Source organism: Balaenoptera physalus, assembly GCF_965194825.1.
Source record: "Balaenoptera physalus genome assembly, chromosome: 11".
Classification (NCBI taxonomy): Eukaryota; Metazoa; Chordata; class Mammalia; order Artiodactyla; family Balaenopteridae; genus Balaenoptera; species Balaenoptera physalus.
Window position 1 is genome coordinate 69,377,173 of NC_138896.1, and position 22,111 is coordinate 69,399,283.

At 45.9% G+C, this 22,111-nt stretch overlaps 2 protein-coding genes across 4 annotated transcripts in view; one reads left to right on the plus strand and one right to left on the minus strand.

Annotated features, from left to right (window-relative positions):
- Positions 1 to 551: 551 nt before the first annotated feature.
- Positions 552 to 10,425, minus strand: CCR1 (C-C motif chemokine receptor 1). 3 transcript variants are annotated; one of them, XM_082413898.1, is made up of 2 exons: positions 6,611 to 10,425; positions 552 to 3,084 (listed from the first exon to the last, which is right to left on the minus strand). In XM_082413898.1, the coding sequence occupies exon 2, from the start codon at positions 3,030 to 3,032 to the stop codon at positions 1,950 to 1,952; it is 1,083 nt and encodes a 360-aa protein (XP_082270024.1). In that variant the 5' UTR covers positions 3,033 to 3,084; positions 6,611 to 10,425; the 3' UTR covers positions 552 to 1,949. The 3 variants fall into 3 exon arrangements, with proteins under 3 accessions (XP_082270024.1, XP_082270023.1, XP_082270022.1); XM_082413897.1 differs by having other exon boundaries at positions 6,022 to 10,425; XM_082413896.1 differs by having other exon boundaries at positions 5,940 to 10,425.
- A 5,016-nt stretch (positions 10,426 to 15,441) lies between these two features.
- Positions 15,442 to 22,111, plus strand: part of CCR3 (C-C motif chemokine receptor 3) — a 58,202-nt gene continuing 51,532 nt past the window's right edge. The window contains exon 1 of the mRNA XM_082413884.1: positions 15,442 to 15,461. The gene's annotated coding sequence lies outside the window, so the exon portion shown is untranslated. The remainder of the gene's footprint in view (positions 15,462 to 22,111) is intronic.

The following is a 22,111-nucleotide window of genomic DNA, read 5'->3' on the forward strand; positions in this document are numbered from 1 at the left end:
ATATTTGTCCACGTTTCCTGTGTGGAAGCATAAACCCAGTGCAGCGTGACCTCTTCTTCCCCAGACAAAAATTTCCTAAACCTTCATGACACCAGCTTCTTTGCATAAGGACAGCAGGAAAACACAGTAGGTTCCTGACTGAAGGAGAGGGTGACTTGGTAAGAGCACAAAATTCTAGTGTCCATGAGAGGCCAGCTCAACGGTGTCACTGTGATGTAAGGTGGGATACCCATTCACTTAGGGTGCTTTTTGACTGATGGAGTCCTTCTTCCGCTTTGCTGCCCTGGCACCATGGGCTCTGGGGCAGGTCCACCCGTCCCGCCTGGGCTCAGATGGCATCCCTGTACCTGTCCACTGCACTGACAGCTCTGTGAGAACAGACATTCCTCTTGCATCCATGTCTCCCAGGTCCCAAAGAGCTCGCTCTGAACAAAGCAGGTCCCTCAGTCACTGCTGCCAGACTGAATTGATTTGCACAAGCAATCACGGGGAAGTAGGTGGAGTAAATTAGGGTGAATTCCTATGGTAGAATTCAGTGCATGCACCAAAACCAATGCTTTGAAATGATTTATTGCCTAGGAAAGTGTTCCCAACATACTTCTACTGAAAAACAACAACAGTGGAAGAGTAAATACAGCTGAAGTCCATCTTGCTCATGAACATAGATATGCATAGGAGAAAAAAAAAACTAAAAGAAAATACAATAAAGAATGTACAGTGGTTGTCTTTGGGTAGGGGGATTATGAATGCTTTTGATATTTTTTTTCCCTTTGTGTTTTTAAGCTTTTCTAGAAAACAAAAATTTTTGTTATTGGGAAAATTATTTTAAAAGAAATATAGGTCTGAGGGAAAACGGAAGAAGACATAATGGATAGGAAGTCCTATCGCACTTCAGGTGAGAGCTGAAGTGCTAAGGACCTTTAGGGTGAATAAGAAGTTTCTTTGAGTTAAGGGCTCCTCGACTTCCTACATCGACAGGGTCCCCACCCTTCCTGGTAGACGTTACCCTCCCAGTCTCAAACCCCATCAGCTTGCACACCAGGTCCCTGTTCTGCTGAAGTGTGTAAGGTGCCTGCCAGAACTCTGAGCCACACAACTAAAAGGTCTGGATGGAGAACCAGAGGAAGAAAATCAATCCGGTCTCCTTTTGCCTGTTAATTTCTGCAATAAAGCTGTCAGAATTTACTGCCACATCCCTCAACTTACAGAGAAGGGAGATTCTGAAAAATATTCAGAAAGAAAGGGATGTTAAATGGAAGTAATGACTTCCTCCACTCCCTGGTTATTTCAAGAAGTACAGCATTTTATACATTTCGTCTGTGTCCAGCCCACTGCGTGAATTGTTCAATTTTAGTGAATATAAAAATTCCATCCAAGGGCTTTCTTAGTTCCACTGCCAAAAGAAGTTCCCCAATCCTACTTCCCATTAGATGTCAAGTTCTTCCATCATGAGTCCTAGGTTCCTCCGGGTTTCCAAGAGCCTAAACCCTGCAGTGGGAGTGGGGTGGGTGGGTGGAGGCAGCTGCCGGCTCCTGATTGGCTCTCGGCTCAGAGTGGAGTCCGTGGTGGAAATCACTATTTCCAAGTTCACTGGTGACGGGGCAAGGGTGGCAGATGCTCAGTGGTTTGGTTTAAAATTGTTAATGTTCACAAATCTGAATTCCTGTTTGGGACCAAGCCCTTCTTGGTCATCCTTTGTCCCAGTCTTCTGGAATGTCCCATTTCATTTATTCATCTCCTTTCCACCAAAGGGAAGTTCACAGAGAAAACTCAAGCCCCAGAGGTGATTTGGTCTGGAGCACCTGGAGCTGCCTCAGCCCCACGTGGCTACCATTCCATCTGCGTCACGCATCATAATCTGGCCAGGACACCCAAGCTGCCTCCTCCCCAGCTGGTATGCCAGGCAGGTCACTCTTGTTGGGTCCTGGGTCAGCCTCCAGGGGCCTGAGTCAGAACCCAGCAGAGAGTCCATGCTCCCCAGTGGAGGGGGACATGGAGCTGACCCTCTCCAGCCTCTCCGTGGAGAGGAAGGGGAGCCATTTAGCCAGGCGAACGGCCACCAGCTGATGGAACAACTGCCGTAGATACTTGTGGAACCTTTCACCGACAAAGACGTAGATCACGGGGTTGATGCAACAGTGTATGTAGGCGATCACCTCCGTCACTTGTATGGCCAGATCCAACTGTCTGCTCTGCTCACACTCATGGGTGAACAGGGAGTCTTGGAAAGCAGAAACAAACACAGTCAGATTGTACGGGGTCCAAAAGAGAAAGAAGATGATCATGATGACAAAAATCAGACGCACAGCTTTGGACTTCTTCTCATTTGGTTGTCTGAGCAGAATCTTTATAATCCCCGTGTAGCAGACGACCATGACCAACAGAGGCAACACCAGCCCCATGATGTTCAGTTTCAGAGCCTGGAACTGCTTCCACTTTCTTAGGCTTTCAGGAGGAAAATGAAGACTGCAGGTGTAGTGAGTGAACTCCCACTGGGTCTTGGAAAAGTACAAGCCCGGGACAGAAGCCAAGATGGCCAGGACCCAGATGACAATGCTGGTGATGATACCAAAGGTGACGGTCCGAGCCCTCAGGGCAAATACAGCATGGACAATGGCCAGGTACCTGTCGATGGTCAGCAGGATGATGAAGAAGATCTCGCTGTACAAGCCCATGAAATAGAGCCCAGAGAGCAACTTACACATGTGATCACCAAAAACCCAGTTATCCTTCAGCTTGTAGTCAATCCAGAAGGGCAGCGTGAAGAGGAAGATCAGGTCAGATATGGCCAGGTTGAGGATGTAGATGCTGGTCATGCTTCTGAGCCTCTTGTATTGCATGAGGACCAGGACCACTAGGATGTTGCCTATCAGGCCAATGACAAATACCACTGAGTACAAGGGGGGCAGCAGCTGGGCCCCAAAGGCCCTCTCCTGTACCTTCTGGCACGTGGTTGTGTCCCCATAGTCGTATTCTGTGGTCATGTCATAGTCCTTTGGGGCGGTGGAAGTTTCCATCCTGGCTTCTCCCATGGGTCAAGGGAAATGTTTTCCGTGTTTACTTTGCTATTAAAGGCAGTGGGCTCTGGATAACAAGAACAAGGCAGTGATTATATGTCTTTAACCACTTGGCAACTGTTTACCGAGTGCCTACTGTGTATCATGCCCTGCTGAGCAAGGGAGACCCAGGTCCTCTCCGCCCTCATGCAACTGGTAGTCTAACACATTAATAAACAAGGCATATACACATCACTCATTACTTTGGCAATGGGTGTTGTGAAGGAAAAGTCTGGTGGATGGAGAACGCAGACAAAGGGAGGCCTCACCACACTATTCATGACCAATGCTTCCCCAGTGCTTCCGATGGACTGGGCCCTGGACTTAGTGTTAAACAACCTTTGAGGGGGTACCATTATCGTTCCCCATTTTAGAGGTGATGACACACAAACTGGGAGTAGTTAGGACACAAAGGTGGTGAGAACAAGAGCTGGAGCTCAAACACAGGTGTGTACCACTCTCAGGCCCATTCCTGAAACCACCTGGCTCTCCTGCCCCCAATCACAAGCATTGACTCTGTACCATGGTGTCCCCAGAGGGATGCTGGGAAGGAAAATAGTCAAGGCTGAGAGTCAAAAACTTACAAACAGATCTTTATGGCTTTTGGGCCTAAAAAGATTCTCAGCCAGGGGTGATACAGTGTCCTGGGGGCACATGAAAATGTGTACTTTTTTTTTTTTTTTGGTCGTCACAAAGACTGGGGTACACTACTGTCATTTGGTAGGCAGGGCTAAGGATGTTCTCTAATGTAAAAAATTACCCTACACCAAACACCAAGAGTGCAGCCATAGAGAAATCCTAGAAGGTCAACCCATCCCTCAGCAGATGAGGACACTGAGGGCACCAGAGTGGGCCCAGCCTGGCCCACGTCACACGGTCTTCTGAGGTTACCCAGGTAACATTGTAGACCTCCAGTGACAGCCGTGAGGAGGATTCAAGGAAAGCACAGGCTAGGAGGAGTGGGGTGACATGGTATGGAGAAGAGGGGGCTTTGGGGGAAGAAAGGCTCAGAACAGCCTCAAGCCAGGAAGTGTCACACAGTGACCAGAAAGAGGCTGGAATTCTCCTAAAATAAGTTTTTAGATATTTTTAACCAGGGTTGCCTCAAAACAAAACAAACAAAAAACCACTAGATAGCTTGCCTTTGTAGAACTTCCCCAGACTGTGTTTTTAGCACTCCTTTCCAATCACTTATTGAAAACGCCTCCACAAAGGGAGCACAGGCTTTGGTGTAACCTACCGGCTCTGTGACCTTGGATAAGTTAACCTACCTCTCTGAGCCTCCGTTCCTCATCTGTAATGTGGGAAAGTAAGCCTTACCTTGCAGGGCTACTCTAAGGCAATGTCTGAGCCATCCCCTGGCAATTATCGTGCCCTCAGTAAATATTAGGGGACCTCCTTCCCTGAAGGGGTCCCGTTCTGAGGACCGGCACCACGAGGAATGTCCCAGGCTTCAATCCTATTCTGGCCAATGTACCCCACTCCCTACCAGGTCTCTCTGTAGTTAATCTGGAAGATGAATCCTGCTTGACAGTGATGGACACTGACAGTCCCTTCCATCTGCGCTACGCTTTGAAATTTCCAAAATGCGGCCATCAATCTAAATTGATTTGACCTAAACACCAATCAGTAAGGTGAGTGGAACCTACATCATAATTCCCATCTTGACGCTGGAGTCTCCAGTGCTCTTCCTTCTACAGTGCTTAATGAATGTTTCCTGCTCACAAAATTCACATTTCTGCAGTGGCATTCGGAGATTAAGGCACATGGGGCTGGGGGTTGGGGGGGGGGGCGGGTTGTTGGGCACCCTGGCTGGGGGACTGTCATTTCCCATCAAATCCATCCCTATGGCTCACTCCACCATCTCCAAACTTGCATATCTCGGTCAAGCCTCTTTCTGGAGAAACCTAAGCTGCCAGTCACTAAACAAGCTGTGTTGGCAATTTCTGATTTTTGCTGCCACTGCCAGTGCTGACAGCTCCGCTTGGCAGTCAGCACTTGTGGGGGGGCGGGCGGCCAGGTTTACAGTGTTAGCAGCAGGCAGCACGGTGAGCAAGGGGTGCAAGGCTGAGCCCGTGAGCCCAGTTTCTGGGGAATTTTGGCAAAGGTGAAGGCAAACTGAGGCAGCACTGCCAGGTGCCATTTGAACAGAAAGTCACCTTCATACCACTCCCCACCTCCAACTCCATTCACTATTCCCCCAACTTGTCAGGCACCAGGCAACAGCTCCAGAGTATGTTGCTCCTAAAGGGACATGGGCTGCGGTAAGGCCTTGGAGGAGAGACCAAAGGAGCATGCTGCTATGCCATGTGCCAGCCCTGCTGCAGTCTGCTACAAAAGTCTGCCCCAGGTCACTGCACTAGTGCTCAGCTGCAGCCCTGGAGCCTGGAACTTTCCAGTGCCAGCATCCTTTAATCTCGGAGCTGGGGAAGTCTCTGAAAAGACAAAGGGCAGTCTGTGATGGTAGAAGACACCCTGGCCTGGTGGCGTGCAGGAGGTGCCTTACACTAATTCATAAGAGCCAGCAGTGTGTACCTCTTCCCAACTCTGCATTCAGCATGTTGGTAGCTTGGAGTCAACCAGAATGGGAATATTTACACATGGAAATCAGGAAACACTAGATATCAGGGCACTTTTTTAGGAGAGTCAGCTATTAAACATTTACCAGCACATCAACGCCCTGCAGTCTGAATAGCCTAGAGTTGTCCTGTGAGCCAGCTAAAGGGTCAGTGAGTGGCACACAGCCTGGGGGCAGGCTATGCAAACTTCTGGGAATTTCTAATTCTGAAAATCTGGGACCCTCCAGATTTAAAGGAGGAAAGGTTGAAGTAAATACCTCCAAGTAGCCCCCATGTCCCTGTATTTTCAGAACCAAATTCTCACCTGCCTCTTTGTTAGACCAGAATGGATGCCTCCCAGGAGGTCGCCTGGCCAGCTCCCTGCCTTCCCGTAGGTGAAATCCTACCTCCTCCAAAGACATCCCACAGTCCTGATCTTGAGGATCCTTGGGTTTAGTCTTCTTAAGAAATTGTCTCAGTATCAAATCGTCCTTGCATCTGCAAAGTTTTTCTAATTTATACTTCCCTTTTGCTACAATTTCTTCTTACCCAACGTTTGGGTTTTGTTTACGTGGGGAAATTTGGCAACTGTCAGTGTCTTGAATAGCTCTCCAGAGAAAGTGCCTCCTGTCCCTTAATACTGGGCTGACTTTCTTAATTAGTCACTAGCAACCAATCATACAAGAAAGCATCCTGTTTTTAGCAAAAACAAAAACCCCCCAAAAACAAAAAGAAGAGCTTATTTTACATCTGAGCACCCAGTCTTATAAATCCTTCCATTCTCAGTATTGCTATACAATTCACTGCCTTACAGGTGCATGGGTGGGTTACTTAGACATTTGCCTGGCCTTCGAAGAATTCCCCACCTTTGAGGAGACAGCCAGGTAAACAAGTCATCTCCTGCAATGGGAGAAGGACTACAGTCCAACCTGGCCACATGCAAACAACACTGCCCTCAACAGTGACTGATGAACAGAAAAGACAAGTGCCACTTACACTGGTTTCAGGGGATTGTGTCCACGAAGCGTTTGTTTCTGGAGCTTTTAGAGTCTTTACGAATTCAAGGTCAAGGTCCTGACTGAGTCAGAAGTTCTCAGCTTCCTGTGTGATGATGGAGATAGAACTTGGGGTCTCAGTCTTTCAGAACAACAAGAAGGGGACAACGTTCTTCTTCTTGTACCACTGGATGTCCATGAATGGCCACAACACCCACTGGTGGCCAGTTCCTGAAGGCCAAATGCACTCTGAGGTATTTTTCTGCTCACTCAGCTTCACTTCGCCTTTGGGCTCTCTGCCTTAAGGGGATTGGGTGGAGTTGAGCAGGGTGAGGTGGGTGGCAATGAGGTGTTCCCAGAACTTGTGAAGCAACAGAAGGCTGGGAATGTGTATGGTGCGGGGGCAGGGCACAGAGTTCCTGCCCTCACTAAGCAGTCTTTTTTTTTTTAAGGTTGCAATAGAAGGATTTAAACAGGAACCCTGGGTCCTGTTCCTCAAAACGATCTGGCTCATTCAGCCTGAGAGAGGCAGAAGGCCGCTTCTCTTTGGCACCCTTACGTGCCTGTGCCAGTGACTGCTCCCTAGTCTCTGCCCCACAAGCCCCACAGAGCGGTTTTACCACGAGGAGCCTCCAGCCTGGAGTGAATACAGGTCTGCTGGTTGGGTTTCGGCTGTCCCTTTCTGATGCTGGGTTCCTGGTTTACGCAGTGGCCCAAGCTCTCTGCTTGAGACGTGGACGGATCACTATGTCTTTTGAAGCCCTGGATACCACTCCATCAAAGAAGAACACTGAATACTTATGCTCAGAGGAGGATGCGTTAGGCCAGCTTGTACGTGAAAAGTGTCACAGAGTGCCTGGCACCAGGAAAAATGGCTGATGGATGAGGTTCATTAGGATTCTCCCCACAGTTACCAACTCCTGCTGCCACTGTGCTTGTGCCCCTCTGGGTTTCCATTTCCTTCTCTGTAAAATGGGGGTGCTCAAACCTTCCCCACAGGACTGCTGCAAAAATGCCCATTTCAGAAATCACAAATGTGAATGTGTTTTGAAAATGTCACTTGTCCCTCAAGGCTCAGTTCCCTCATCTGTAAAATGAAGACTTCAGATGAGGTGACAGTGGGCCCTTCAGTACAATATTCCATGAGTCTTCTGGGGTTGGGTCTTCCTTCTTCGGCAGCCCATCTTCGAGAGATGGAGGAAGCAGGAGGCAGAAAGTAAGTAGACTGACAGACAGCTATGGGTGAGCCTGGAACCTGCCGCCTGATGCAAAAACCAGGGCGTGAGGGGAGCACCAGTGATGGGCCTCACATATCAGACAGTCCTGCATTCATACCCCAGGTCCACCTTTTACTGACTTTGGGCGTGTTATTTATTTATTCTCTTGAGTATCTCCTTCCTCTTCTGTAAAACAAAGCTAATAATACTTACTTCATAGAGAGGATTAAATGAAGACATACACACACACACACACACATCTGAACGCATGATTCGGTGTGCTGCTCAAGACATTAAAAATGCCTGTCTTACTTTAGAATCTCTCAGGTTCGAACCCTGATGCAGATTCCAGTAATGTGCCTGCAGGGGATCCCAGGAAACACTGCAAGGGAGGGGAAAGTGGGAGGGGGAAGGGAAGGAGCCGATGAAGAGGGTGTCATAGAGCCAGTGCCGCTGTGAGCCAGGAGCTTGGTCCTACTGGGGAACTTAGGACACCCCTCAGAGTCATCCCAATTTTGGGGCGGCCGGAGGGGTGAGGAAACTGAGCATGTGTCCATCAAATCTCTACCCACTCACTGCTGGTTGAGGGCTGCTTCTTGGGGTATTCTGAATTCCAGTCTGCCTGCATGTTGGTCAAGCTCACTCCACAAGCAGGGAGCCTCGTATTTTCAGGAAACAGCCTACAGCGTGTAGAGGTGCATGTTGAGATGTGTGGCCAGGGACACTGAATGGTGCCCAGGAAATTCCGACGCGTGCCAGCTAGTGTCAGCACAGCTAAACACCCAGCCCCGGCCCCACTGCAGGACTCTGCTGAATTGATCATCTCTCAGCCCTGCCCCCAACGGTAGTCAATGGGAGGTCTGCATCTGCCTATTTGTAGTACTTTGCTGCCAGATGAGTTTCCAGACAACACAGGTTTGCGAGGCCTGCCTCTTCCGTGGTCAAGTCTAAGGAAAGAGACATGGTCAGTCCTTGACTGGCCTTTCAGCTCTGTGCTAGGCTTCTGTAGGACCCATGCCACAGAGAGGACATGTGGGCAAATATACTTGTTCATTTAACAAATATTGATAGAGTACCCACGATGTGCCAGGCACTGTGTTAGGTGTTAGAGATATAGCGGTGACCAAGAGAGGCAGATGCCATTCTTCGAGAGATCACGGACAATTAAGCAAGTCACTACAGTAAGGCCTGGGAAGTACCCAGGGCCAAGGAAGGGTGCACCTGGGTGGCGGGAGAGGGTGAGGGAGCCCTCCAGAGCAGAGGTTCTCAAGGTGAGGACCCTGGACCAACAGCATCAGCACCTCCGAGAACCTGCTAGTGATGCAAATTCTGCGCTCCCATCCTGGACCTACTGAATCAGAAATTCTGTGTTTTAACACACCCTCCACATAAATGTTTGGGAACCATGGATCTGGATTTCTGCCAGGCCTTTGGCTCAAAGTTTTATATGATCTCTCTCTAGGAGAGCTTGGCTGGACCTGATGTGACCTGGGAAGACTTCTTTTGCTTTCAGCTAGAGGCCAAAACAAGAGGCTGCTCAGTGGCCCATTCTGTTTCCTCTTCCTGACACCCACACCCAGGGCACCTATGGCCTTTCGAGGGTGAGAGGCAAACTTCTTAATGCAAACATACACACACACGGAGATTGGTTCAAGATGGTGGAGTAGAAGGACATGCTCTCACTCCCTCTTTCGAGAACACCGGAATCACAACTAACTGCTGAGCAATCATCGACAGGAAGACACTGGAACTCACCAAAATAGACACCCCACATGCAAAGACAAAGGAGAAGCCGCAATGAGACTGTAGGAGGGGTGTTATCACAATAAAATCAAATTCCATAACTGCTGGGTGGGTGACTCACAAACTGGAGAACACTTACACCACAGAAGTCCACCCACTGGAGTGAAGGTTCTGAGCCATACGTCAGGCTCCCCAACCTGGGGGTCTGGCAACGGGAGGAGGAATTCCTAGAGAATCAGACTTTGAAGGCTAACGGGATTTGACTGCAGGACGTCAGCAGGACTTGGGGAAACAGAGACTGCACTCTTGGAGGGCACACACAAACTAGTGTGCACATCGGGACCCAGGGGAAGGAGCAGTGACCCCATAGGAGAATGAACCAGACCTACCTGCTAGTGTTGGAGGGTCTCCTGCAGAGGCAGGGGGCAGCTGTGGCTCAACAAGGGACAAGGACACTGGCAGCAGAAGTTCTGGGAAGTACTCCTTGGCGTGAGCCCTCCCAGAGTCTGCCATTAGCCCCACCAAAGAGCCCGGGTAGGCTCCAGTGTTGCGTCACCTCAGGCCAAACAACCAACAGGGAAGGAACCCAGCCCCACCCAACAGCAGACAAGTGGATTAAAGTTTTACTGAGCTCTGCCCACCAGAGCAACAGCCAGCTCTACCCACCACCAGTCCCTCCCATCAGGAAACTTCCACTAGCCACTAAGATAGCCTCATCCACCAGAGGGCAGACAGCAGAAACAAGATGAACTACAATCCTGCAGCCTGTGGAACAAAAACCACAGTCACAGACAAACAGACAAGATGAAAAGGCAGAGGGCTAGGTACCAGATGAAGGAACAAGATAAAACCCCAGAAAAACAACTTATTGAAGTGGAGATAGGAAACCTTCCAGAAAAAGAATTCAGAATAATGACAGTGAACATGATCCAGGACCTCGGAAAAAGAACAGAGGCAGAGATCGAGAAGATGCAAGAAATGTTTAACAAAGACCTAGAAGAATTAAAGAACAAACAAACAGAGATGACCAATACAATAACTGAAATGAAAACTACACTAGAAGGAATCAATAGCAGAATAACTGAGGCAGAAGAACGGATAAGTGACCTGGAAGACAGAATGGTGGAATTCACTGCTGCGGAACAGAATAAAGAAAAAAGAATGAAAAGAAATGAAGACAGCCTAAGAGACCTCTGGGACAACATTAAACGCAACAATATTCGCATTATAGGGGTCCCAGAAGGAGAAGAGAGACAGAAAGGACCCGAGAATATATTTGAAGAGATTATAGTCCAAAACTTCCCTAACATGGGAAAGGAAATAGTCACCCAAGTCCAGGAAGCACAGAGTCCCATACAGGATAAACCCAAGGACAAACACACCGAGACACATAGTAATCAAACCAGCAAAAATTAAAGACAAAGAAAAATTATTGAAAGCAGCAAGGGAAAAACGACAAATAACATACAAGGGAACTCCCATAACGTTAACAGCTGATTTCTCAGCACAAACTCTACAAGCCAGAAGGGAGTGGCATGATATACTTAAAGTGATGAAAGAGAAGAACCTACAACCAAGATTACTCTACCCGGCAAGGATCTCATTCAGATTCAATGGAGAAATCAAAAGCTTTACAGACAAGCAAAAGCTAAGAGAATTCAGCACCACCAAACCAGGTCTACAACAAATGCTAAAGGAACTTCTCTTAGTGGAAAACACAAGAGAGGAAAAGGACCTACAAAAACAAACCCAAAACTATTAAGAAAATGGTCATAGGAACATACATATCGATAATTGCCTTAAACGTGAGTGGATTAAATGCTCCAACCAAAAGACACAGGCTTGCTGAATGGATACAAAAACAAGACCCATATATATGCTGTCTACAAGAGACCCACTTCAGACCTAGGGACACATACAGACTGAAAGTGAGGGAATGGAAAAAGATATTCCATGCAAATGGAAATCAAAAGAAAGCTGGAGTAGCAATACTCATATCAGGTAAAACAGACTTTCAAATAAAGAATGTTACAAGAGACAAAGGAAGGACACTACGTAATGATCAAGGGATCAATCCAAGAAGAAGATATAACAATTATAAATATACATGCACCCAACATAGGAGCACTTCAATACATAAGGCAACTGCTAACAGCTCTAATAGAGAAAATCGACAGTAACACAATAATAGTGGGGGACTTTAACACCTCACTTACACCAATGGACAGATCATCAAAACAGAAAATTAATAAGGAAACACAAGCTTTAAATGATACAATAGACCAGATAGATTTAATTGATATTTATAGGACATTCCATCCCAAAACAGCAGATTAGACTTTCTTCTCAAGTGCGCACGGAACATTCTCCAGGATAGATCACATCTTGGGTCACAAATCAAGCCTCAGTGAATTTAAGAAAATTTAAATCATACCAAGCATCTTTTCTGACCACAACACTATGAGATTAGAAATCAATTACAGGGGAAAAAAAGTAAAATATAAAAACACATGGAGGCTAAACAATACGTTACTAAATAACCAAGAGATCACTGAAGAAATCAAGGAGGAAATCAAAAAATACCTAGAGACAAATGACAATGAAAACACGACGACCCAAAACCTATGGGATGCAGCAAAAGCAGTTCTAAGAGGGAAGTTTATAGCAATACAAGCCTACCTCAAGAAACAAGAAAAATCCCAAATAAACAATCTAACTTTACACCTAAAGCAACTAGAGAAAGAAGAACAAACAAAACCCAAAGTTAGCAGAAGGAAAGAAATCATAAAGATCAGAGCAGAAATACATGAAATAGAAACAAAGAAAACATAGCAAAGATCAATAAAACTAACAGCTGGTTCTTTGAAAAGATACACAAAATTGATAAACCATTAGCCAGACTCATCAAGAAAAAGAGGGAGAGGACTCAAATCAATAAAATTAGAAATGAAAAAGGAGAACTTACAACAGACACCGCAGAAATACAAAGCATCCTAAGAGACTACTACAAGCAACTCTATGCCAATAAAATGGACAACCTGGAAGAAATGGACAAATTCTTAGAAAGGTATAACCTTCCAAGACTGAACCAGGAAGAAATAGAAAATATGAACAGACCAATCACAAGTAATGAAATTGAAACTGTGATTAAAAATCTTCCAACAGGGCTTCCCTGGTGGCGCAGTGGTTGAGAATCTGCCTGCTAATGCAGGGGACACGGGTTCGAGCCCTGGTCTGGGAAGATCCCACATGCCGCGGAGCAACTGGGCCCGTGAGCCACAACTACTGAGCCTGCGCGTCTGGAGCCTGTGCTCCGCAACAACAGAGGCCACGATAGTGAGAGGCCCGCACACTGCGATGAAGAGTGGCCCCCGCTTGCCGCAACTAAAGAAAGCCCTCGCACGAAACGAAGACCCAACACAGTCAAAAATAAATAAATTAATTAATTAAAAAAAAAAAAGATTTCAGCATAGCTTTAAAAAAAAAAAAAGATTTCAGCATAGCTTTAAAAAAAAAAAAATCTTCCAACAAACAAAAGTCCAGGACCAGATGGCTTCAAAGATGAATTCTATCAAACATTTAGAGAAGAGCTAACACCCATCCTTCTCAAACTCTTCCAAAAACTTGCAGAGGAAGGAACAGTCCCAAACTCATTCTATGAGGCCACAATCACCCTGATACCAAAACCAGACAAAGACACTACAAAAAAAGAAAATTACAGACCAATATCACTGATGGATATAGATGCAAAAATCCTCAACAAAATACTAGCAAACAGAATCCAACAACACATTAAAAGGATCACACACCATGATCAAGCGGGATTTATCCCAGAGATGCAAGGATTCTTCAATATATGCAAATCAATCAATGTGATACACCAAATTAACAAATTGAAGAATAAAAACCATATGATCATCTCAATATATGCAGAAAAAGCTTTTGACAAAATTCAACACCCATTATGATAAAAACTCTTCAGAAATTGGGCACAGAGGGAACCTATGTCAACATAATAAAGGCCATATATGACAAACCCACAGCAAACATCATTCTCAATGGTGAAAAACTGAAAGCATTTCCTCTAAGATCAGGAACAAGGCAAGGATGTCCACTCTGACCACTATTATTCAACATAGTTTCGGAAGCCCTAGCCAAGGCAATCAGAGAAGAAAAAGCAATAAAAGCAATGCAAATTGGAAAAGAAGAAGTAAAGCTGTCACTGTTTGCAGATGACATGATACTATACATAGAGAATCCTAAAGATGCCACCAGAGAACTACTAGAGCTAATCAATGAATTTGGTAATGTTGCAGGATACAAAATTAATGCACAGAAATCTCTTGCATTCCTATACACTAATGATGAAAAATCTGAAAGAGAAATTAAGGAAACACTCCCATTTACCACTGCAACAAAAAGAATAAAATACCTAGGAATAAACCTACCTAGGGAGACAAAAGACCTGTATGCAGAAAACTATAAGACACTGATGAAAGAAATTAAAGATGATACCAACAGATGGAGAGATATACCATGTTCTTGGATTGGAAGAATCAATATTGTGAAAATGACTATACTACCCAAAGCAATCTACAGATTCAATGCAATCCCTATCAAATTACCAATGGCATTTTTTACAGAACTAGAACAAAATGTCTTAAAATTTGTATGGAGACACAAAAGACCCCGAATAGCCAAAGCAGTCTTGAGGAAAAAAACGGAGCTGGAGGAATCAGACTCCCTGACTTCAGACTATACTACAAAGCTACAGTAATCAAGACAATCTGGTACTGGCACAAAAACAGAAATATAGATCAATGGAACAGGATAGAAAGCCCAGAGATAAACCCACGAACTTATGGTCAACTAACCTATGACAAAGGAGGCAAGGATATATAATTCAGAAAAGACAGTCTCTTCAATAAGTGGTGCTGAGAAAACTGGACAGCTACATGTGAAAGAATGAAATTAGAACACTCCCTAACACCATACACAAAAATAAACTCAAAATGGATTAGAGACCTAAATGTAAGACTGGACACTATAAAACTCTTAGAGGAAAACATAGGAAGAACACTCTTTGACATAAATCACAGCAAGATCTTTTTTGATCCACCTCCTAGAGTAATGGAAATAAAAACAAAAATAAACAAATGGGACCTAATGAAACTTCAAAGCTTTTGCACAGCAAAGGAAACCATAAACAAGACGAAAAGACAACCCTAAGAATGGGAGAAAATATTTGCAAGTGAATCATCGGACAAAGGATTAATCTCCAAAATATATAAACAGCTCATGCAGCTCAATATTAAAAAAACAAACAACCCAATCCAAAAATGGGCAGAAGACCTAAACAGACATTTCTCCAAAGAAGACATACAGATGGCCAAGAAGCACATGAAAAGCTGCTCAACACCACTAATTATTAGAGAAATGCAAATCAAAACTACAATGAGGTATCACCTCACACCAGTTAGAATGGGCATCATCAGAAAATCTACAAACAACAAATGCTGGAGAGGGTGTGGAGAAAAGGGAACCCTCTTGCACTGCTGGTGGGAATGTAAACTGATACCGCCACTATGGAGAACAGTATGGAGGTTCCTTAGAGAACTAAAAATAGAATTACCATATGACCCAGCAATCCCACTACTGGGCATATACCCAGAGAAAACCATAATTCAACAAGATACATGCACCCCAATGTTCACTGCAGCACTATTTACAATATCCAGGTCATGCAAGCAACCTAAATGCCCATCAGCAGACGAATGGATAAAGAAGTTGTGGTACGTATATACAATGGAATATTACTCAGCCATAAAAAGGAATGAAATTGGGTCATCTGTAGAGACGTGGACGGATCTAGAGACTGTCATACAGAGTGAAGTAAGTCAGAAAGAGAAAAACAAATATCGTATATTAACACATATATGTGGAACCTAGAGAATGGTACAGATGAACCAGTTTGCCGAGCAGAAATTCAGACACAGAAGTAGAGAAAAAACATATGGACACCAAGGGGGGAAAGCGGCGGGGGGTGGGGGTGGGGGTGTGATGAATTGGGAGATTGGGATTGACATGTATACACTGATGTGTATAAAATGGATGACTAATAAGAAAAAAAATATTTGATAGTGGGAAAAAAAAAACATACACACACACACGTCCACATACATACACATAGCCTTTTTTTTTTTTTTTTTTAATACAGGTGGAGCATATCATACACGTTGTTTTCCATCTTGCTTTTGTCACTGAACATCATACCCAGGAGATTCTTCCCCACCACCACATAGGACCTGTGGCCCCTGACGTGGTGGAAACAGACAGAGTATCAGTAAGGCACACACCACAAGATTTTGACCTTGACTTTGTCTAGGACTCTGATTCCTTAATTCAACAACCCCTCCCACTGGCCTCTCCTCTTTGATCTCACAGACTTCCTGTTTGTGTCTCATCCATGACATCTGATCCTGACCCAGCCCTGTTTCTGCTTCTCCTTTCCTGTCACAATGGCAAAATCCCAGAAACCTTATGCTCTGTGTAACCAAGACAGGGTCAGGCCAGGCTCCTTGGCTGCAGGGAGCCTGCCTGTCAATGAGGCACATCTTTCAGGTTCAAATGTTACACCAGTAGGTTAATCTCCAAGAGAGGGGGTGGCAGTGTCATGACCTTGGAGATCTCTCTGTTGCCTAATCCTGGGACGCACTGTCTGGCTACATGGCAAAGGAGGCTGCTTCTGATCTCAGGCCACATTCAGACACTGAAGCCCGATTGGTGAGTGTCCCACAGATGGACAAGAGGGCCTGTGGGTGACACAAGTGGCTCCTAGGCAATAGCTCACCCCTGCCCCCTCCACACCACCCCATTGCATACCCTTCCCTCCTACCCCATTCCTCCTTGTCTCACTTCCTTCCCCAGCCTCTCTTCCCACCACCCTTCCTCACTCCGTATTTCTTCTATCTCCTTAGTTTCTGCCTCTCCTCGCCAGTTTGGCTTCTCCTGGGCTCTCTTGCACCCCCACCCCCAGAATCCTACAACCCCTAACCTGACAAACCAAAGGGAAGGTCTAATAGTCCCTCTGTTCTGCTCAGCTGCCCCCTTGTGCTGGGTCAGGTTCCAAGAGGGCACCTCCTCCCTGAAGCCTTCCTACCCTCCACAGCAGGAAGTCATCCATGAGAGGCAGGTGCTGGAGCTCTGAGGATTTTAAGTTTTTTGGGGGGGCAGTGGGGTTTTCTTTATTCACACCTAGTTGTATACGTTGGACATTTTGACAATAAATAGCAAGGCATCACTCAAAATAGCTCAAAAAATGAAAAGAATATAAACTATTATTTTCTAAAAATCCTGCATGTTAGCTCTGGTTTGGTACTACTCTCTAACGTTCTCTTGTAATAATTCTTTATTTCACTATCCACATACATCTCTGTCTTTGCAGCCTAATAAATAATCTCAAAACTTGGGGGCTTAAAGTCACAACGAGATTGTTCTATGATTGTGTGGATTAGGCAGGAGCTCCCACAGAGCCTCACTCCCACATCTGACAGTGGGTGCTGGCTGTCGACTGGAGTGCCTCAATTCTCCATGTGGCTATCATCTTCCAGTCAGCCAGACTGGCTTTCTGCATGATGGTCTCAGGTATGAGCAGAAGCTGCAAAGCATCTTAAGGCAAAGCCTCAGAAGTCACATAAGATCACTTCTGCTGCAGTCTATCAGTCAGAGCAAGTCACAGAGCCCAGCCACAGAGAAGGGAATCAGGAAACAGAATCTGTCTTTTAGGAAGAGCAATAAAGTCACATTGTAAAAGCCTGTGTGTACCAGGACGGAAGGACTCTGAAGCCATATTTACCTTCTACAAAAAGCACAGACTTCCTCTAGCTCCCTCTCAAAGGGGTTCCTTGAATTCCTCTCCTCTAATGGTCTTGTCTTCCCTCAGCCTTAGCCACTCACTCCTGTGATCCTCCCTAATCCCTGGATCTTACCATCACCAACATCTGTAGCCTTTCTTGTCTCAGTTCCCAGTATCCCAGCCCCTGATCCCACATCCACCTTTACTGCTCAATCCCTCTAGCACCTCACCTCCAATGGTTCTCTGACCCCAGTGCAACCACTGACATTTTAATTTTCTCCTGACCCTCAGCCTCCTCATGCACTTACTTTCCATCATCTTAAAGTCCAGGAGCCATAATTACAGTCCCTCCTTTACATACATCCTCAACGCCTTTACTCTTTTCTGATCTTGTTGTGTCCACCGGGCAAAATCCCAGTCCTGGTTAGATCCAAATCCCCACTGGCACCCATGAAGTTGAATGCAGCCGGAGGAAACCACACAACGGTACTGACTGGCATCGCTCTGAATTAGTGGTGGTCATATTCAAAGGGTCCTTCATGCCCATCAACTGTATTTTCCTCTCCTAGACATTATTTCACACCTTCTGCCCTTTCCTTGAACCTCTAACACCACCTCCATCACCCTCAATCTTAGCTGATGACCTTATTCCCTACATCACTGAGAAAACAGAAGGCATCAGAAGAGACTTTTTACACATCCCACCTCCCCTCTTCCCACCCACCCCTTCCTGGCCCTTCTACCTGTTTCCCTCTTGCCGTGTGGATGGATTCTCCAGGCTCCCATCCAAGTCCATCTCTTCCACTTTGCCCGGGATCTCATCCTCTCTCATTAGCACGAGGACATCACTCTAGTCATTTTCTCCTGTATCACCAGTTTTCCCTGCTCTGCCAGATTATTGCCATCAGTATACACATGCTCTTACTTCTATCTGAAATAAATAAGCAAACAAACAAACAAGTAAGCATGCACAGTCTCCCTTGATTGCACTTTCATCTCTAATTACTGATTCTTTTCTGCACAGATTTTTACAATACTTAAAAGAGTTGTCTTTATTTGCATCCAGTTCCACTCCACCCAAGTTTCTGGAACCCACTCTTCTCAGGCTCTTCTCCCCAACCCCCACCACTTTTGTCAGGGTCACCAGTGACCTCCATGTGGCTAAATCCAATGGTCAATTCTCAGGCCTCATGGGACTTGAGTGCTCAGCACACTTGACACCATTCATTATGGCTCCGTCTTCTTGAAACTCTTCCTCCATGTGTGCAGGACACTGCACTCTCCTGGTTTTTCTCTTGTTCCACAGGCAACCCCTTCTCAGTTCCCACTCCTGGTTTCTGCTCAATGTTCCAACTTCTTAACCTTGGCATGCCCCAGGGCACAGTCCTTGAACCCCCCTCTTTCCAATCTACACTCACATCTTTGGTGGCACCATCTCTCTCATGGCTCTGAACATCATATCCACGCTGAAGATGCCCAAGTGTACATCTCCAGCCCAGCCCCCGCCCCCATCCCCAATCCAGGCTCATACCCAACACTCTGCTCAATGTCTCCACTTGGGTTTCTCAAAAGCACTTCAAACTGAATTCCTGATCTTTCCCCCAAATTCTCTGTTGCCACTGTCATCCAGATCTAGAGGTAAATGGCAGCTCCACCCTTTCCACTGAACCTACCAAAACCTTGGAGTAACACTTGACTCTACTCTTTTGAAGCTGGCATGTGATCTTTCTGCAAAATCTGTTGACTCCATTTTCAAATATATAAAGACTCCAATCCTTTCCTGCTAAATCCACTGGCACCGCTTTGGTCCAAACCACCCAAGGCCATAGTTTCTTTCCAATATAGCAGTCAGAGTGATTCTTCAAAAGTTATTTCAAGTCAGACACTCCTCTTCCAAGTCCCTACACTGGACTGCAAGGAGGTTCACCACCTGCCCTCATTCCCTCTCTGACTTCAACTCCTATTACTCTCCCCTTTGCTCACCCTGCTCCAGCCAAACTGGCTTCCAGGATGTCCCTGAGCACACCAGGTACATTTCCACCTCAGGGCCTTTACATTTGCTGTTTCCTCTGCCAAGATGCCCTTCCCCCAGATGCCTGGAAAGCCTGCTCCTTCACCTCCTTCATTTCTATACATGTGCATTACTTTCGCGGGAGGTATTCTCTAACCATCTTAATTAAAATTGAATCTCCTCCTCCCCCACCTCAGAAATCAATGACCCCCTTCCCAGATTTACTTATTACCACCTAAGCTATATATATATAAAATATTTATATATACTTAACAAATATATATACTTAATATGTACTTATTGTCCACTGTTTTCCTCCAATGTAATGCCAACTTCCTGAGGGCTGGAATGTTCTCTCTTTTGTTCACTGCTGTATCCCCACATAGCAGGTGCTGAATAAGCATTTTGGAATGGATAAACTGCAAGAAGTTCAGAGGCAGGATGGCTACAGAGCTGTTTAATAACCATTCTACAGCTTATCCAGGACCCAGGGCTCTTTCCATCTTGCTAACACATTATGACCAGCTGTGCTCACAGCCACGAGACGGCTGAGCTCATGCAGGCAAGATGACACCTAACAGAAAAAAGGGCCGCCTCTTCCTTTTGTCAGTTTTTAGAAACAAGGAAGCTCTGAGAGGTTTTGTGAGAAAACAGTCACATGGGAGGTGGATTCTCTGCAGTGAAACCAGGAGACAGCCCCTCTACCTGGCCTCCCAGGGCAGGGCTGGGCAATGGTGACACGGGGAAGAACTCCTGTCTGCAGTTCTTCTGCCTCAGGGAACTGCTTAGCAGGAAGCAGACACTGGGGGGCAGGATCTGAGAGGCAAAGAACAAAGGGGAACGAGTTATCTCCTCCCAGACTCTTTCCTCTCCCCCACAACCTGCTCAAATACACGGGTCTCTGGGGGTGGTTCCTGCTGGTAGAGAGCCCAGGGTGTGGCCACTGAGCCTGCAAAAGCTGGTGCCAAGGGCTGCTAGCTAGACCATGGCAGTTCCGTGAACCAAGTACCCGCAAGCACTGGGTACTGGCTCATTGTGGGCTGAGCCTGGTGGGAAGGCAGGGAGGAATGAAGAGGTTGATAATGACCCTTTGTACCTCAAGTCTAACCTGTAGACCATTATATGTACATGTACATACCCACTACCTCCTCAATCTTGTTTAAAAGCTCTAATTACCTGGTTGGCGCATGCTGGTATTCATTCCCTTCCATCTCATTTATCATATGTCTATTAAATGCCCTCCTTCTCTGCCAGTTAAGGGGTCTCAAAGATGAGTTAGGCAAGGCCTGGAAATAGTGTTAACTCAAGGTCAGGTCTGTGGGCCAGCAGCAGCAGCATCACCTTGGAGCTTGGTGGAAATAAAGATTCTCAGGTGCCATCCTCAGACCTGCAGGATGGAAGTCTTGGGGTGGGGGTGGGGGTGGGAGGTGGGGTGTTGCACTCAGATGAACAAGCCCTCCAGGTGCTTCGTATTTGTGCTGGAGTTTGAGAATTGGTGCTGGACCCTTGCCCTTTAAAATGTAATGGTAAGACCTGAGTGCTTGTCAGAAATGCAGACTCTCATGTCCCAGCACAGGCCTACTGAAAGAGAATCTGCACTTTTATCAGCCCTCCCCCCACGCCGGGATTTGTTTGCACATCACAGTGTGAGGCACTCTGGTCTAGAAGATCACAATCTAGTGGGACAGGAATCTGCTTGGCTTCAAGAGATGCACAGAGGAGGGTAGATGGGGTCCCAAGTGCTTTGCAGAGACACTGACAGTTAATGTGAGAGTGCAGACAATGAGTTGAAGTCTACCAGAGGACCAGGCAGAGGACCAGAGGTAGTGTTGTCGAAACTCGGCCTCTGTTCACCAGTGCTGAATAGAAACTTGGGGACAGAGTTTTGTGTGAAGTAGAGAAGAGTAGCTTTTTATTGCTTTGCCAGACAAAGGGGGCTACAGCTGGCTAATGCCCTCAAAACTGTGTGAACCCCCTGGAGGGGATAGTGAGGATTTTAATAGTGTTCAAGGAGCAGGGCATGAACAACTTGTGGACAATTCTCAGATTGGTTGGCAACAAGGTGAAGTTTCAAGCATCATCAACCTTCTGGTTTCAATGAGTCTAGGGTCTGTTCTTGTCTGCAGTTTTCAACTAGGGGGGGTCTGCTTCCTGTAAAAATAACTTAGGAATGTGTGTCAAGCCTTTTTTTGTATCTTTCAGGGAACTGTGAGTTTGGTGATTCTGCTATGTGGCAGAAAAATAGCCTAAATTGTTACCAGTTCCCCAGTCCAACAGCTATTCTTTGTTTCTACATCGTCACATTTCCCAATCATTAGCTCTTGAGTCAGCATTTTACTTCAAAAGACAAGGACACAGACGCTTGTACATGGTTTCAATCCCCCTTTTTCTTTGATACTCCTCAATCTTGAGGAGAAATAGGTGTGGAACAAGAAAGGGAATAAAGTTTTAGATTGAGAGGTTAATCATAAATTTGGCAGAGGAACTCAGTTTTAATTCCATTTCTGTTTCAATTTTCCCCAACTTTTTGAGGCGGTGGGATGATGACCGCTCTGGTTACTTCCTGCTGAAATGGGCGTACTTCAGGAGGAGCCTAATTTGGGGAATGGACACAGAGTTGGAAATAATCTCGAGTTCCAAGCTTAGCATCGATATTTTATATTAAGAAAATATTAC